Genomic DNA, 17,884 nt, shown 5'->3' with positions numbered 1-17,884 from the left:
TTCCGTCAGGTCTTAATCTTTTTTGGGTATTAGTGAGATTATGGCATTGGGGCAGGGTGCCCCCTGCCAGTGAGTCCGCGAACATGTCCCTTAGGTGTGTGGCCAGGACTGGTGCAAAACTTTTGTACGGCCAGCCTTATCTCTGTGTTCGTAAAATTGATTTACAATTCTTTTTTTTTAAATTTAGAGCACCCAATTCATTTTTTCCAATTAAGGGGCAATTTAGTGTGGCCAATCCACCTACCCTGCACATCTTTTGGGTTGTGGGGGCGAAACCCATGCTTTACAATTCTAACCCTTGTTGTCAAATTCATCCAGAGGCTCTTCTCTTTATCGTCTGTGTCTCCACCTGCTTCACAATTCTTTGAAACATCTGTCTCTGCATCAGCTTCACAATCCTTTGAAATCTCTGGGTGCAATCTAACTGAATTGCGACAGAGTCCCGTGTCGAGTGCGTTCAGCTGGGTGTATCCCGGCGTTCGCACCGCCGAGAGAGGCCACGCTATCGAACAGGACTCTGTTGCAATCCAGGGCCCCAGCAGGGAATGCTCCGCTGAGGGTACACTTAGTCCCGTTTCCTCCACTGAGGAGCTTCACTCGCCAAACCTCCTCAGTGCAGGAGGAGATTGGGATTCCATTTCTAAATGGTGGCCCGATCTCTCGATCCCCCCCCCGCCACCCGACATGACCCCCAGACCCCCCAAAGCCCCAACCCACCTATAAGGGGCTCCTTTGCAACCCCCCCGCATCCCACCTCACACAGGCAGTGCACCCCCGAGCCCGATACTAAACGTTTGAACATACCTTTGTAAAAAAATCCATTAAACAAGAGAAACAGTAAACGTTTAATGTGACTTATATAAAATTACACATAATTCCCACAAAAATTGAGATTCCTTGATTTTTATGTCCTATATGTTGGGCGGGATTCTCCGTCCCGCTAGCCCTGTTTTCTTGCGCGGTATGGCCTCGCTGCAGCCGGCCAATGGGGCTTTCCATTGTGGCCACCCGGTTTGCCGTCGGCAGACCTGCGAGCGGGGGTGCGCGGCCAGAGAAGCGGAGGATCCCATCGACGGAAAATCCCGCTGGCTGTCTTTTTGAAACAAAATATGGAACCTAATCCGTTTTAAATCAAGCATTCAGCTCTATATGTGTTAGCATTAAATGGTGTGTACCAGTTTCTCAGAATGTATGACCATTTCTTTTGTTAAATCTCTCATTATTCATCTAAAGAATCACTCAAATACAGAATTGCTTGAGAGGAATGCTGGCAACATGGCCCCACGAAGAGAATATCACATATATGGGTAAAAATACAGCCAAGCTGCTTCTCAGGTGCATTGTAACATTCAACTCCCTGGTGGGTGGCAGCTTGATACATCAACTACTCCACCGTGAATGAAACAGTTCACAATCCCTAATTGAAAATGGTTTAACAAACAAAGCTTCTTTTGTCGTGGATTTTCTGAGGTTATCACACACACGGTCATTCAACTTTGCATTGTTTTAAATTACACTGACACATGACCAAAGTCTTGGCCTAAAAGGTAGCTCAGCATTCTAAAATTAGGTTAAATATTGTCTGTATATGTTCCTGAGAGAAAAAGTACGATTGATGGCAAAAGGTAGTGAGTAATTTCACAAACTTGGTGTTTGTTCCTTGGTCTAAATCACATTGAAGTCCAGTTGTGGTTGAATAATGGACTCAACAGTGGGGTTGCAGACTGCTGGCAGTACACAGCACATTCTGTATAATATCTGATGTGCGTAACTGAGGGCCACCTGCTTCTTTGGGCCTGTCCGGCTTTAATTGTGTCGTTTGACTCCGTTTTCTTAGCATCTGTCCAATGCCCATCATTGGAAATCTGCCCCTGCTTTTAACCAGATAAGGATTCCCCAGTTCGTTGGATCTTGCATTATGGGAAACAGATGGAATGTATGATACCATCTGGGCTCCCACAAGGTTTTGCTTCCCTTCATAGACTGGAGTGGTGTGAGCAGGGTGACTCAGAGCTTTCATGGATCTTATGCACCCATGCTGCTGAACTGAAGCTGCAGTCTGTTCAGTGGATGCGTCATAGAAAATCCCCACAGGTCCCACGACCCTATGCTGAGGAATTAGTTCGATTCGATCTTGCCCCATGCGAGGAGGATTACCACTGCTCGCGACGGGAAAACTATCTTTTGCTCCTTGTTTTGTGCTCACAATGTCGGGTGACTGAGAGTCATGCTGTCTGACAGGCAAAAGGGTCCTGGGGAGAGGATGTTGCATTTCCGAATACTCCAAGGGATGTGAGTTGACACGCCCACTCTTGCTGGCTGTAGATTCACCAACCGGGACAGATAAGGGAAAGCAAGGTTCCAGCATCAGCCCTGTGGGCAGAAGATTAAAACAGAGTTTGAAACTTCAGATGCCCTGATATCAATGACACTTTGAAATTACTTATTTCTCTTCGGAAGGTTGCAACCCAGTAGAACATACAGCAAAAAATAAATTATTCAGATATTCTGCCGTGCCAACATCAGTCCCTAATTTTAATAATATAGGCATGGAAATTACAATGATTGACATTATTGTATAAATGTTTAGTACCTTTGTATTAAATTCATCCAGTTTTAATTGAAATATTATTTAAAATGGCTAAAACTGTCATTAAAAAAGCAGTCAAAATGGGGGGGATTGGGGAGATTATGGGGATCCTTGGGGAATTTGGCCGGATTTCGGGGTACAAATTGAATATGGGCAAAAGCAAGGTCTTTGCGATTCAGGCGAGGGGACAAGAGAGGAGATTGGGGGGTGATGCCGTTCAAGATGGTGGGAGGGAGTTTTCGGTATTTGGGAATCCAGGTGGTGCGGGACTGGGAACCGCTACACAAGCTGAATTCAGCTCGGTTAGTGAAGCAGATAACGGGGAATTCAGAAGATGAGATACGTTCCCGTTTTCACTGGCGGGGAGGGCGCAGGTGGTAAGGATGAAGGTTCCCCCGAGGTTTTTGTTTGTATTTCAGTGCCTGTCTATTTTTTTAGGAACTACTATTGGGCGGCGAACATAGCAATGATCAGGAAGTGGGTAGTGGGAGAGGGGTCGGTGTGAGAGTGGGTGGAGGCGGCATCATGTAGAGGCACAAGTAACGGCACCTCTGCCGTTCTCGTCGGCTCGGTACTCCACATACCCGGTGTTGGTGGCAGCTTTGAGGGTGTGGGGACAGTGGCGGAAGCACATGGGAGTAGAGGGGGTGTCGGTATGAACATATCTGGGGCAATCATCGGTTTGCACCAGGGGGGGTGAGGATGGGGGGTTTTCAGAGGTGGCAGTGAGCTGGGATTGAGCGGTTTGGGGATCTGTTTATTGACGGCAGCTTTCCGCACTTGGAGGATTTGAGGAGGGGTTTGAGCTGCCCGGTGGGAATGGTTTCTGCTACCTGCTCGTGAGGGACTTTGTATGGAGGCAGGTTCCGACCTTTCCACACCTACCGCCCCAGGGGATACAGGACAAGGTTGTGTCGAAAACGAGAGTGGGGAAGGGGAAGGTCACGGAAATCTATAAAGAGCTCATGGAATTAGAGGCAATCCCGATAGAGGAGGTAAAGCAAAAATGGGAGGAAGAGTTGGGCAAGGAATTAGAGGCGGAATTGTGGGAGGATGCCCTGAGTAGAGTTAACGCGTCCTCGTCCTGTGCTAGGCTCAGCCTGATACAATTCAAGGTGGTCCACAGGGCACATATGACTGTGGCCTGTATGAGCAGGTTCTTTGAAGGGGTGGAGGATAGGTGTGGGCGGTGTGGGGGAGGGCCCACACATCCGAAGCTTAAGGGATTCTGGCAAGGATTTGCCAAGATCATGTCTATGGTATTAAAGATACGGTGGTTCCGAGTCCAGAGGTGGTGATTTTTAGTGTGTCGGTAGACCCGGGAGTCCAGGGGACGAGAGAGGCTGATGTTTTTGGCCTTTGCCTCTCTGGTAGCCCGGAGACAGATCTTATTGGCGTGGAGGGACCCGGAACCACGGAAATCGGGGGTATGGGTCAGTGACATGGCCGGATTTCTCAGGCTTGAGAAGATCAAGTTCGCTGTGATAGGATCGATGCTCGGGTTCGCCCGGAGGTGGCAGCTGTTTATCGACTTCTTTGGGGAAAATTAATCTGTCATCAGATAAAAAGGGTGGCGGGGGGAGCTTAAAGGAAAGAGGGAGGCAAGTGGGGTTGGTTGAAATAGTTAGTGGGGAGGAAGACTGGGAAACTGTGTCTGTAAGCCACGTTGGCTGGGTGTGGTTGTTGGTTGGATGGGTGTTATTTATTTTGTTGTTTTTCCTTCTGAAAATTGTTGTTAAAAATTTATAAATGCCTTCATAAAAATATTTTCCAAAAAAAAAGCAGTCAAAAATTGATATGAAGAGGTTATGGATTTGTAAGATGGTAATTGCACGAGGTAATTTCCAGGTAATGGTTTATAGATGTTGTAGAATGATAAGATTATAGAGTTGTAAAAAGACTTGCATTTATATAATGCCTTTTGTGATGCCCCAAAGCGCTTTACAGCCAGTGAAGTACTTTTGAAGTGTAGTCACTGTTGTAATGTAGAAAAAGCATTGGCCACTTTGCACACACAAAACTCCCACAGTAATGTGATAATGACCAGGGGCCGGATTCTCCGCCCCGCCGCGCCACATTCCTGTTGCAGCACGCTGGCGGGATGCTCCGTTATGTCGGCTGGTCAATGGGGTTTCCCATTGTGGGGCAGCCCCACGCCGTCGGGAATCACCCGGGCTGCGGGCAAAACGGAGCATCCCGAAGGCAGAGATTCCAGCCCCAGATATCTATCTTTGTAGGCCAGGACATCAGGGAGAAGTCCCCTGCTCTTCTTCAACATTGTGCCATCGGATCGTTTACATTCACATTAGAGAACTGACTGGGCCTTGGTTTAATATCTCATCTCGAGCAGTGAAGCACTCCCTCAGTGCTGCACTTGAGTGTCACCCTAGATTTTTGTGCTCATATCTCTGAAGGGGGATTTGAAGTCCCATCCTCAAGGGGCAGGAGTGCTACCAAATGAGCCATGACAAACACTTGGCCAGCACATAAGGTAGCAATTTGCCCCATTGGGTCTGTGCTAACTCTTTTGAAGAGCAATCCAGTTAGTCCCATTGTCCCACTTTTTTTCCTGCTTCTCTGTAAACCCACACCCCTGGAACCAGTCTAGTAAATCTCTTCGACACCGTTTCGAATCATGTACTTCCTAAGGTGTGGGGCCCAGAATAAGACACAATTATCCAGTTGAGGTTAAACTGGTGTTTTATACAGGTTTAACATGACTTCCTGGATTTTGTACTCCATGCCTCTTTTTCTCAAGCTCAGGATTCTTATACTTAATTAACTGTTATATTAACTGGGCTGCCACCTCCTTCCTACCAAGATCAATCCCACATTTTTTTGTATCGAGTTTCGTCTGTTCTGGCTGCCCTTTCCATCAGCCTGTCTGAGTTCTCTTGACATCTCTTACTCATTTCTTCACCATTTACTGCACCTCCAAGTTTTGTATTGTCTGCAAATTTCAAAACAGTGGGTCATGCTCAACTCACCACCCACTGCCATCCCCACCTCTACTCAACAAGTGAAGCCTCCGCCCCGCTCAACAACTGTTCTGCCCCCCCCCCCCAAATATTGGGCACACAGTCAGGTCACGCAAAGTCTTTGGCATTAAAATGGGGTCACAGTGGGAAAAAGCTTGGGAAGCACCGAGCTAGAACGACTCAGCAGGTCTATTGGCAACTTTGAAGAGGGGTTACTGTTTTAGGAATGAAGCCTTCATCAATTTTGTTGAAAATCTACACCAGAAAAACTAAACTGTCTTTTTGCTTTCCAGTTACTGCAGGTCTTGATTTGGAATTCCACCATGGTACACTTGCACACAACAAAAATAGCTCAAAAATGCAAGGAGAATATTTAAATAACATAGCCACGGTTCAAACATGTTTCAATACTGGTGTTCTGATGAAAAGTCATCTTTCTCTTTCTCCACAGATGCTGCCTGGCCTCCGAAGTATTTCCAACATTTTTGTTTTGCTTTTACCTCCAGAGCAGACTTACCTCTCTCAGGAATGGGAATCTTTCTCTCCTTCAGCACAGTTATACCTCCGGAATAGACTTACCTCTCTCAGGAATGAGAATCTTTGGGGCAGCTTGGTGGCGCAGTGGGTTAGCACTGCGGCCTCACGGCGCCGAGGTCCTAGGTTCGATCCCGGCTCTGGGTTGCTGTCCGTGTGGAGTTTGCACATTCTCCCCGTGTTTGCGTGGGTTTCGCCCCCACAACCCAAAAATGTGCAAGCTAGGTGGACTGGACACGCTAAATTGGCCCTTAATTGGGAAAAATGAATTGGGTACTCTAAATTTATTTTTAAAAAAGGAATGGGAATCTTTCTCTCCGTCAGCACAGCTTTACCTCAGGAGCAGACTCACCTCTCTCAGGAATGGGAATCTTTCTCTCCGTCAGCACAGTTTTACCTCAGGAGCAGACTCACCTCTCTCAGGAATGGGAATCTTTCTCTCCGTCAGCCCGGTTTACCTCAGGAGCAGACTCACCTCTCTCAGGAATGGGAATCTTTCTCTCCGTCAGCACAGTTTTGTTGGGGTTTGAAGCTTTAGATCCTTTCTCTGCTTTTCTTATGGCTGGCTTCTGAAAATACTCCACTCCTTTCTCCGGATTCTTGGGCTTCTTCCCCTATGGGGGTGGAAGTTATAAAACGTATCCCTTAAATGAAAGTGAAAGCACCACCTTTACTCCTTACCTCCAAAGAAGATTTTTAGTTTTTCAAAGGCTTTGAATAGTGCAAATGGCATGAATTTCTGAAGATCACAACAGATATTCTTTTGTTCAGGGTTCTGCAGCAGTTTAGTGATTGAGGTTACCAGGCAATACCAGATAACAAAACACAAGTCAGGAGTGCGATGGAATACTCTCCAACTGCCTGAATGACTGCAGCTCCAACAACACTCAAGAGGATCAACACCATTAGGACAAAGCAGCCCGCTTGATTGGCATCCCATCCACAGATATACACTCCCTCCACCATCGAAGCATTGCACAACCCTGTGTACCATATACACCAAAGCACTGCAGTAGCCGTGTGTACCATATACACAAAAGCTCTGCAGTAGCCGTGTGTACCATGCACACCAAAGCACTGCGGCAGCCCTGTGTACCATACACACCAAAGCACTGCGGCAGCCCTGTGTACCATATACACCAAAGCACTGCGGCAGCCCTGTGTACCATATACAGCAAAGCACTGCGGCAGCCCTGTGTACCATATACACCAAAGCACTGCGGCAGCCCTGTGTACCATATACACCAAAGCACTGCGGCAGCCCTGTGTACCATATACACCAAAGCACTGCGACAGTCCTGTGTACCATATACACCAAGCACTGCGGCAGTCCTGTGTACCATATACACCAAAGCACTGCGGCAGTCCTGTGTACCATATACACCAAAGCACTGCGGCAGCCCTGTGTACCATATACACCAAAGCACTGCGGCAGCCCTGTGTACCATATACACCAAAGCACTGCGACAGTCCTGTGTGCCATATACACCAAGCACTGCGGCAGCCCTGTGTACCATATACACCAAAGCACTGCGACAGTCCTGTGTGCCATATACACCAAAGCACTGCGGCAGCCCTGTGTACCATATACACCAAAGCACTGCGACAGTCCTGTGTACCATATACACCAAGCACTGCGGCAGTCCTGTGTACCATATACACCAAAGCACTGCGGCAGCCCTGTGTACCATATACACCAAAGCACTGCGGCAGCCCTGTGTACCATATACACCAAAGCACTGCGACAGTCCTGTGTGCCATATACACCAAGCACTGCGGCAGTCCTGTGTACCATATACACCAAAGCACTGCGGCAGCCCTGTGTACCATATACAGGATGCACTGCAGCAACTCACAAAAGTGTCTTTGGCAGCACCTTTCAAACCCTCGACCTCCACTGCTCAGTAGGACTAGGGCAGCAGGGACTTGGGAACACCACCACCAGCAAATTTCCCTCCAAGCCACACACCATGCTGTCTTGGAACTATAATGTGGTTCCTTCACTTTCACAGGATCAAAGCCCTGGAACCCCCTTCCTAACAGCACTGTGGATGTACCTAGGCCACACAGGCTGCAGCAGTTCATGAATGTGGCTTACCATCACCTTCTCAAGGGGAATTAGAGATGGGCCTAGCCAGCAATGCCTGCATCCCATCCTTGGCCCAATTAAGGCTCTGAATGGTCACTTAAGGGCATTTTCCCATCCAGCCTTAATTTCAAGGCTGGTGGTCGGAGGACACCTTGTAAGGGAGGGGAGAATCAGAACAATTTTAAACCTATATCACTGTTCGGAAATGCGGTCTGGATGGGGGGGTGGAAAGCACCTCCATATAAAGTGCTCATATGATGGTGAGCACCCTCCTGTGAAGGCCCGGGGACCTTTCCCCAGGCCTATCCCCTGGGAACCCAATCCATCCCAGATTACACAGAACATACAGTGCAGAAGGAGGCCATTCGGTCCATCGAGTCTGCACCGACCCACTTAAGCCCTCACTTCCACCCTATCCTCATAAACATTTTGGATACTAAGGGCAATTTAGCATGGCCAAACCACCTAACCTGCTGGACTGTGGGTGGAAACTGGAGCACCCGGAGGAAACCCACGCAGACATGGGGAGAACGTGCAAACTCCGCACAGTGACCCAGCGGGGAATCAAACCTGAAACCCTGGTGCTGTGAAGCCACAATGCTATCCACTGTGCTACCGTGCTGCCCTTTGTGATTCCCAGGTGCCCCCTACTCTCCCCTCACCGGGGACATACCACTTTACCTAGCCTCCATGTGCTGACACTTAGTCTGCGGATCGTCACTGTGCTGCCTCTTCTGGCCACTGTCGCAATGTGCCAGGAGGCCTGGAGAACAATTAGATTGGCTGGCAGCTTTCCAAGGCGGGGCTACCTTCCTGTGATGGATAAGGATTGTGCATTGTTCCACTTTGTTGTGTCTGTTTGTAGGATCGGGGATAGAGAGAGATTAACAGGAACTGCTGGGGGCTAACACCAGCATAAAGTGAAGGAGCGTAACATTTAACTGGGCTGTAACCTAGGAAGGTGGGGAAATAAGTTCTTCTTCAGGTGCCATGTTTGACAGCGTGAGAATCGTGGCTCTCCAGCTGTCATGATCCTTGCTAGCAGCCAACATCCTGATGTTGTCCTCAAATCTTGCTTCTGAAGCAGTTGGTGCATCCCCTGTTTTGCCTCCCTCTTGCTCTTCGCTACCCTCAATGTTGCCAGTCACTACTAGACATTCTAGTTTATCTTTCCTAAGTACCTGTCCAAAGAATTGGGATTGTCTCTTGGTGGCCGAAGAACAAAGAACAAAGAAAGATACAGCAGAAGAACAGACCCTTCGGCCCTCCAAGCCTGCACCGACCATGCTGCCCGACTAACCTAAAACCTTCTACACTCCCAGGGCCCTTATCCGTCCATTCCCATCATATTCATGAATATTCAAGATGCGCCTCAAACGTCACTATCATAATTTGCAAAGTTTCTTCCTGTCTGCCTGTTTTCCTCAAAACCTCCTCATTAGTTATGTGTGTTAAAACCATAGAATCACTACAGTGCAGAAGGAAGCCATTCAGCCCATCGAGTCTGCACCAGCCCTACGTAAGAGTACCCTACCTAGGTCCACCTCCCTGCTCTATCCCTGTAACCCCGCCTAACCTGCATATCCCTGGTCACCGAAGATTAATTTAGTACGCCTAAGCCACCTAACATGCACATCTTTGGACTGTGGGAGGAAACTGGAGCACCCGGAGGAAACCCACGCAGACACGGGGAGAACACGCAAACTCCACACAGTCACGTAACCCAAGGCCGTAATTGAACCTGGATCCCTAGCTCTGTGAGGCAGCAGTGCTAACCACTGTGCCACTCCAAGTGTTTAGTGATTATCGTTGTCCAACTAATCTTCATCATAGGGTTCAGAATCTTTGTTGCCTTTCAATTTATTTTCCGTTGTGATGCTCATATTCCAACTTTTGCACCCATACAGTAATGTTGACCAGATGTAACATTTCAGAAATTTTGGAGAGACAAGCGTTGTGATGAATTATAAGTGGGGATAGGTGGGGGTGGGTTGTGGGGGGCGGGGGGTGGCAGACAAGAGAGAAGACTATGATTATAAACTGGGAGGGCTAGAGAAAGAGGAAGATTAAGTGAAGGGAAGGGAGTTGGACGGGGTGCAGTGCTTCTGTAAACTCGAGCCAGGGAAATAGAAAGCCTCTGCCAGCTGGCCACGAATGCATCAATGAATGGCTGTTTAATTTGGGGGGAATGTTGATTTGGTTCTCCACTGAAAGCTCAAATATAATTTTGTTATTTCTTTCTCTTAAGATCAACAATCTTATCAATTGTAGAATGTAAAATTAACTCAAAGACATCATTTTCAATGAAAAATGTGGCATTTTCCAAAGGAGCAGATCCTTGTCACCATCCCCCTTCAAGCCTTCATTTAATTTGTTTTGTTCTTCCCCTGTACAACTGAAGGTATGTTGGACACACCCAGTGTTAAATTATAAACTCATGTAACTGCTTGCTTTGAAATGCCAAATAGGCTTGTAATCAGGGCTATTCATGAATTTCTGGGGCCTCTGTCAGTTTTTCTGTCCAAGCTGATGGCCCGCTTGTACTAGATTAGCACGTGTGTTAGCAATTACACAGTCTCAACACTCCCAGTCCTGCCCTGATTGTGCTAAGGGTCAGGCTGTTGGGAAAAGCCTGGTTTGCTTTCAGAGGCTCCAGGCAACCCAGCTGGAGAGATGAAACAGTTCCTTCTTCAGGTTTGTCCCCCAAAAATTGAAGATGGGATTTAACTTGAAACTAAAATGCAGCTGCCCCCTTTGAGTTGACTTGAGCGAAAGAAAGATGTACTTGACTCTTTCAGGTCAAATGCTTAAAAACAGAAATTTCCCCGAGGAAAGAGTGTGTAGCAGCTGCAAACTTTTGTTGAACTGCTTCAGGCAAACTTAATGGTGACTGGTCAATGGGGTCAATCTACACGGTGCACCGCTAAACAACAGCTTTCTCCTTGCGCCCAGAGCTCTATGTAAGCTGATAGAGGACAGTTATCATCTCAACAGATGGAACAATCAGTACTGCCAAACAATAAGGATCAAATTGTTTCCAAAACCACAACATAACCATTAATTTCCTTTTTAAATTTAGAGTACCCAATTCATTTTTTCCAATTAAGGGGCAATTTAGCGTGGCCAAACCACCTACCCTGCACACCTTTGGGTTGTGGGGGCGAAACCCACGCAAGCACGGGGGAATGTTCAAACTCCACACGGACAGTGATCCAGAGTCGGGATTGAACTGGGACCTTGGCGCTGTGAGACGGCAGTGCTACCCACTGCACCACCGTGCAGCTCTACATAACCATTAATTATGTCTAATTCATAATGTTTTTTATTAACAAAAAATTATTAATTAAAAAATCAGGAAAGTAATCAGCAAGTAACAATAGTTTTTTTAGAACTACATGACGTTACAAATTCCTCAGCACACTGATCACACTCTTCCTCCAAATGGAGGCAGCGCGGTAGCACAGTGGCTAGTACTGTGGCTTCACAGCGCCAGGGTCCCAGGTTCGATTCCCCGCTGGGTCATTATCTGTGCGGAGTCCGCACGTTCTTCCCTTGTCTGCGTGGGTTTCCTCCGGTTTCCTCCCACAGCCCAAAGATGTGCAGGTTAGGTGGACTGCACGTGGGCTGAGTGTTTTCCATTGTTGTCGGTGGTCTGGATCTGCCCTGTGGTATTTCAGAGCACTGCCAGCCTCAGCAGAAACACACCCACCTCAAGTAGAGGAGGTTTTCCGATTTTAATGGAGCATTCATCTTCACAAAACTGAAAGTAACCGTATAAGGAATTCCAAACTTAACGGTGCCCAGGTAGAAGGTTGCTTTAAATAGAAATAAAATTAGATGTTTGCTGTTCAGGAGTGGCTTTGCCCAGAATGTCACCTTTAGATAGAAGTAATGGTCTTGGATATGTATCGTTAGTTATAGACTGTAAATACTTGTACAAATAAACACAGGCGGAGAATATGATCAGATAAACCTGTAGTCACTGTACCTCCTGTACTTCCTTGAGTCTGTATTTATCAGACTGGTGCAGTAAGTTCTTGTAGCAGATACCATTTGCAAAGTCTCGTTTCTATAATAGAGGGAAAATCGAGTTTACATAAAAGGACTCAGAGAAAATTTATTCCATTTGTCTGGCATAATAAAATGGTGAACATGTGTAAAAATGCATTGCCACTTTTTCTAACACGCAGGGGAAATCATCCTCCATTATCAGTTTCCTTAAAAATTTTACATTACAACGGTAATGTTCCTGGATCTGTGATTATCTAGGCCCAGGCCCAGGAAACTACATTCCCATAAATGGCTGTGAATAATTTTTGTTGTGATTATTGTTTCCAAAGGGTTCTTTGTATTAAAGCATTTGCTATGTTCAAGATCAACAAAGTAATTGGGGCACCATTCATTGTGAACATCATTCTCAGTCACCTGTTTAAAAAAAAAGTTGCAAAGAATTTGAAATCATTCCAAAGATTTCCTTTATTCTGTCTTTCTGTTGGTATTTGGTTTTATTAGTAACTGCTGATAGAAGGAAGTCTTACAACATCAGGTTAAAGTCCAACAGGTTTGTTTCGATGTCACTAGCTTTCGGAGCGCTGCTCCTTCCTCAGGTGTCTCCACATCATCACTGCTGATAGTAGTCATTGAGCTCAGTGAGTTGGGATGCAATTACTGACAAAGAGCACCCCTGCAATCTTTGAACTGCAACAGTGTGGGTTCATTCAACTGACGGGGCTGGATTCTCTGGGATCCCAGCCATGTGTTTCTCAGCGGCGCACTGTTCCCTGGCGGTGGGATTCTGTGTTCCCGCCGCTGTCAATGGGATTTTCCATTGGTAAACCCGCGGGTGAGGGGTGCACTTTCGGTGGGAACAGAGAATCCCAATGGCCGGAGAATTCCGTCCCTGAACTAAGTGAGTCAGTAAATCTATCCAACAATCCTCTCAAAGGGTATGCTCAACACTTGCTGTTGGAACAGGGATTTATATAGAATAATAACACAGTCTCATGGTTACTAACATTATCCTAAAGGTTCACTAAAAATAACGTCAAAGTGTAATGTGCTGCAAAACCTTATTGTGAGGAAAAACATGATGACTATAAAAAGCGATCAGTCAGAATCAGTCTGAAAACAGATGAACATATTTGACTTTAATAAATGGAGGTGAAAAAGCACCAACAATTTTCTACATATCACTTCATTGAAGTATGTCTGTCGGACTCAGCAAACAAAACACAAATGGGACTCCACAGAGGAGCCGTCAAACTGTCATCATTTTAACATAAACTTAACTGGAGGGGTAGATGGAAAAGATCGAATTTCGTCTTTTGTTGATTAAATTTAAAGAATATTCAAACAGAAACGGCACACACGAGAATGATTATCTGAGTAAATACAAAATGTGGGATTCACTATTCCTCAACCAACAATAAGCAACAATAAGCCACAATGGTCGAGATTTTACGGTTACCACCCCCACCCCCGGCTGTGGGACCAGAAAGTCTTGCCTGAAGTCAATGGACCTTTGGCTGGTCCGTCAACCATTCCGTCCCACTTGCGCCGATTACTGACATGGGCGGGACTGGAAAACCCTGGCTAATACCTGGTAATTATCGCACTGATATCAATGGAACGTTGCCATGCTCAATTCAGCTGCCATGTTTCCAAACCTTACAACAGTGACTACACTTCAGAAGTGCTTAATTGGCTGTAAAGCGCTTGGGGACAAACTGAGGTTGTAATAGGTGCTATGCAAATGCAAATCTTTCTTTCAACTTTCACATGAGTTCAGTCAACAAGTATTGCTGAAGCATTAGGCCTCAATCTCATCAGCCCAGCATCTAACCATGTGCACTTCCAGTAGGGGTCACTAGATAACTGACAGGAGCAGGATCCCTGGCTAATTCTGCCTTCATCAGCCTTGTGGTGGTGGTGGAGGTGTATTTACAGTTCAGTCAGGATGTCCAAATTCCTGTGGCAACATGCACTTTCACCTGAATGGTGTAGTCTGGCGATATGGATAGCGATGGTAGAGGCGTCAATGTTCCTTCTGTCACATGGCTGACCATGTATCTCTCTCACTCTTACCGCCTGACATTGGTGTGAGTTGGAAGGATTGTGCAGGATGAAAATCAGCCTGTTTGGCTGGGTTATGAAGACACCTTTCTTGGCCATCAGGTGCTGAGGTGGAACTCAAAACCAGAGCTCCTGGTTCAGAGGCAGGGACACGCCCCACTCTGTCACTAACCTCCAGCACTGCAGTGCTGAAACTAAGTGCAACCAATGCTCCATCAGAGATTGACTGAGAGTTCACTGCACAGACTGGGGATGAAAAATAAGATTTGTGTGGTCTCCATGTTTCAGGTACTTATTGTCTTAACTGGCCACACTAGTTCGCACACTGAAATAATTGGGAGCTATTTCTTGCCAGCATATACTTCCTACCTCAGACATTCTTTCTAAAACAAAATCACTGCTCAGATCATTACTTACCTGAATACTTTTAAAATAATGCTCCAATTTCCTGTTTAGCAGAAAGTAAACGGAAAGGGTGTGGGAGGCTCGATTTGACAACACTGTGTTTATCACCTCAGTGTGTTTATATCCCAGCTTCTCTGTCATGTGAAGCACCACACTCTGATTCAAATCCCCTAGATGAAGCCTAGATAAGTAGAAATAATTGTGTGTTTACCAATAACTGCTGATACATATCAAAAGAGGAGAGTAAACACATTTTATAACTAATTGCTGAATAATTTTGCTTAACAATGTATGGTCCACAGCAATGCTAAACAATGGTCAAAATGTAAACAGGCATCCACAGCTAAGAATGAATCAGCATCACAACATTTTCCTACATGGCAATGCAAGCAGCAAACTGTGCCAACAATGTGTTCCAATGGCATCTAATTGTCATGGAATCGGATGATCTTTTTACAATAGGATTGAGAAAACCAGAATCTAATTTTTATAGTCTGATTCTGAACTCAAAACATTTGCGACTCTCTGAATCCAATTCCAGATTTAAACAATCTTACTTGTCTAAATTAGTAGTTTCACATTTATTTTCTCGATTCGCCAGTGGTTCTCCCGTGGCGTTGCTCACATACCACTGTTCCGATAACTGATCACGAGGTCTGTTGCTATCAGACCACTGCTGAACATAGGCAAATTCAGGAATTGTAGCTACTTATGAATTACTGGGGACAGAGGGCAGTTGATAGCAAATGCAATGCTGTCATTCGTCTCAAGAGGCTTGGAATATAAAAGCAGGGATGTACTTCTGAAGCTTTATAAAGCATTAGTTAGGCCCCATTTAGAATACTGTGAGCAATTTTGGGCCCCACACCTCAGGAAGGACATACTGGCACTGGAGCGGGTCCAGCGGAGATTCACACGGATGATCCCAGGAATGGTAGGCCTAACATACGATGAACATCTGAGGATCCTGGGATTATATTCATTGGAGTTTAGGAGGTTGAGGGGAGATCTAATAGAAACTTACAAGATAATGAATGGCTTAGATAGGGTGGATGTAGGGAAGTTGTTTCCATTAGCAGGGGAGACTAGGACCCGAGGGCTCAGCCTTAGAATAAAAGGGAGTCACTTTAGAACAGAGATGAGGAGAAATTTCTTCAGCCAGAGAGTGGTGGGTCTGTGGAATTCATTGCCACAGAGGGCGGTGTAGGCCGGGACGTTGAGTGTCTTTAAGACAGAAGTTGATAAATTCTTGATTTCTTGAGGAATTAAGGGCTATGGAGAGAGAGCGGGTAAATGGAGTTGAAATCAGCCATGATTGAATGGTGGAGTGGACTCGATGGGCCGAATGGCCTTACTTCCGCTCCTATGTCTCATGGTCTTATATTCTAGATAACATTTTGTTTTTCTTTGAAACTTGTTTTGCATCTGCGACAAAATGCGTTGGACTTATGGCTAAACAACTCAATTTATCCGGCAAAGTCGACAGGATAATATTCGCAACAGAGAGATTGCTTAACAGAAAGGTGGATCATAGAAGAGTCATAGAATTTACAGTGCAGAAGGAGGCCATTCGGCCCATCGAGTCTGCACCGGCCCCTACAAAGAGCACCCCACTGAAGCCCATGCATCTACCCTATCCCCGTAACCCAATAACCCCCACGCAACATTGTTTGGACACTAAGGACAATTTACAATGGCCAATCCACCTAACCCGCACATCTTTGGACTGTGGGAGGAAACCGGAGCACCCAGAGGAAACCCATGCAGCCACGTGGGTTAACTCAGAGAGTTAGGTACAAAGAAAATAACAGCCGCAAACTGACTGCTGTATTCAATTATTAAATTGTCCCTCCCACTAGCAAGGCTGGATGTTTGAAGTAATTTGTAAATGTACACACATCGGAGTTGATCTCTAATTGTGCAAAAGGGCTCAAGTCCCAATGTGTCCTTCAAGTGAAGTGTGGTCTCAGGTTGGAAGATAATTGAACTATGCTGTACCCCATTTTAACATCATACATGCCGTCATTACTTTTATCTAGTGATTCCATTATATTTTATCATGTACGTTAAATACCACAGCTTAGTGCAATTTGGAAAGCAGAGCATGAAGGACATAAAGACTTTGAAGAGGTACGGAAATAATTTGCTGTGATTACAATAATGCGACGAGACTGGAGAAACTGGGGTTATTCTCTTTACAGCAGACAGAGCTAAGAGGAGGTTTGGTAGAAGGGTTTAATATCTTGAAGGGCTTCGATAGAGTAATAAAGTTTTGTAAGGGCCACGAAGAATCCAGCACGAGTTTTAAGGATACAAAGTAATAACATTTATTTACTATAACATATATACATAACAGTAGCAGTAACTTCCCTTGCTACATACTCCTTCCAGCTGGTTCCTGAACTGGCCAGCTTTATTTATACTAGGAGTTTACTAGTGGTTTCTCCGCCCCCCTCATTGGGGAAGCTCATACTCCCACAGGATTGTGGGATAGTCATTAGTCCCCAGCCAATGGTAAGTAGGCAGGTTATAACATCAAGAAAAACTGTTTCCAATGCCAATGATATGGCCTTGATGACCAGAGGGCGCAGATCTATGTTTCTTATACAACGAGTGATTAGGATTTGGGATGCATTGCCAGATAAGCTGGTGGAAGCAGGTTCAATAGTAGACTTCATGGTGGAAATGGATAAACACTTGAAGAAGAAAAAACTGTTAGGTATTAGGGAATGAGCAGAGGAGTGCAACTAACTGCATTGCTCTTTAAGGGAGCTTGATGGGCCAAATGGGTTCCTTTTTTGCCGTGCTAATCTATGATTCCAGGATTCTAGATGCTTGCCAAGAAGGGCCTTTATTTTTGCCATGTCGGGCTGGGAATTTTAAAAAAATAGTGGGTGGTTGTTATGGATCTGAATCACAGTACGTGCAGTGACGTCAGTGGAATGTTTGCGCGTGGCTTTTGGGCAAATCACCATCTTGGTTGTATGTGCAACACCCTTAATTAACCTCTCATCGTGTTTTACAAGCATCCAGAGTGTGGGAACCTCCATATTTTTTCTCTTTGTGGCAACAAATATAATTGTGGGACAATTTTCTGGGATTCTTGCCCCATGAGGGTTTTTTGGGTAATTTTCACTGGAGTGGGAATTGCGTGCAGCTAACACTCTCGAATGCAGCACTCCTGTCCTTGCCTGCTCCATTGCAAGGATGGGCAGT

General features: G+C 45.8%; 1 protein-coding gene across 1 annotated transcript in view; it reads right to left on the bottom strand.

Moving 5' to 3' along the window:
• Positions 1-831: 831 nt before the first annotated feature.
• The window catches only part of hunk (hormonally up-regulated Neu-associated kinase), a 100,824-nt gene continuing 83,771 nt past the window's right edge, over positions 832-17,884 (bottom strand). Inside the window, exons 7-10 of the mRNA XM_072513436.1 lie at positions 14,681-14,849; positions 12,180-12,260; positions 6,578-6,716; positions 832-2,373 (exon numbers count right to left, since the gene is read on the bottom strand). Of these exons, the coding sequence (XP_072369537.1) occupies positions 1,706-2,373; positions 6,578-6,716; positions 12,180-12,260; positions 14,681-14,849 (1,057 nt within the window). The 3' untranslated portion in view covers positions 832-1,705. The remainder of the gene's footprint in view (positions 2,374-6,577; positions 6,717-12,179; positions 12,261-14,680; positions 14,850-17,884) is intronic.

Source organism: Scyliorhinus torazame, chromosome 8, assembly GCF_047496885.1.
Source record: "Scyliorhinus torazame isolate Kashiwa2021f chromosome 8, sScyTor2.1, whole genome shotgun sequence".
In the NCBI taxonomy this organism is placed as follows: Eukaryota; Metazoa; Chordata; class Chondrichthyes; order Carcharhiniformes; family Scyliorhinidae; genus Scyliorhinus; species Scyliorhinus torazame.
The sequence above is the reverse complement of the archived record's forward strand: the minus strand, read 5'-3'. Positions and strand labels throughout refer to the sequence as shown.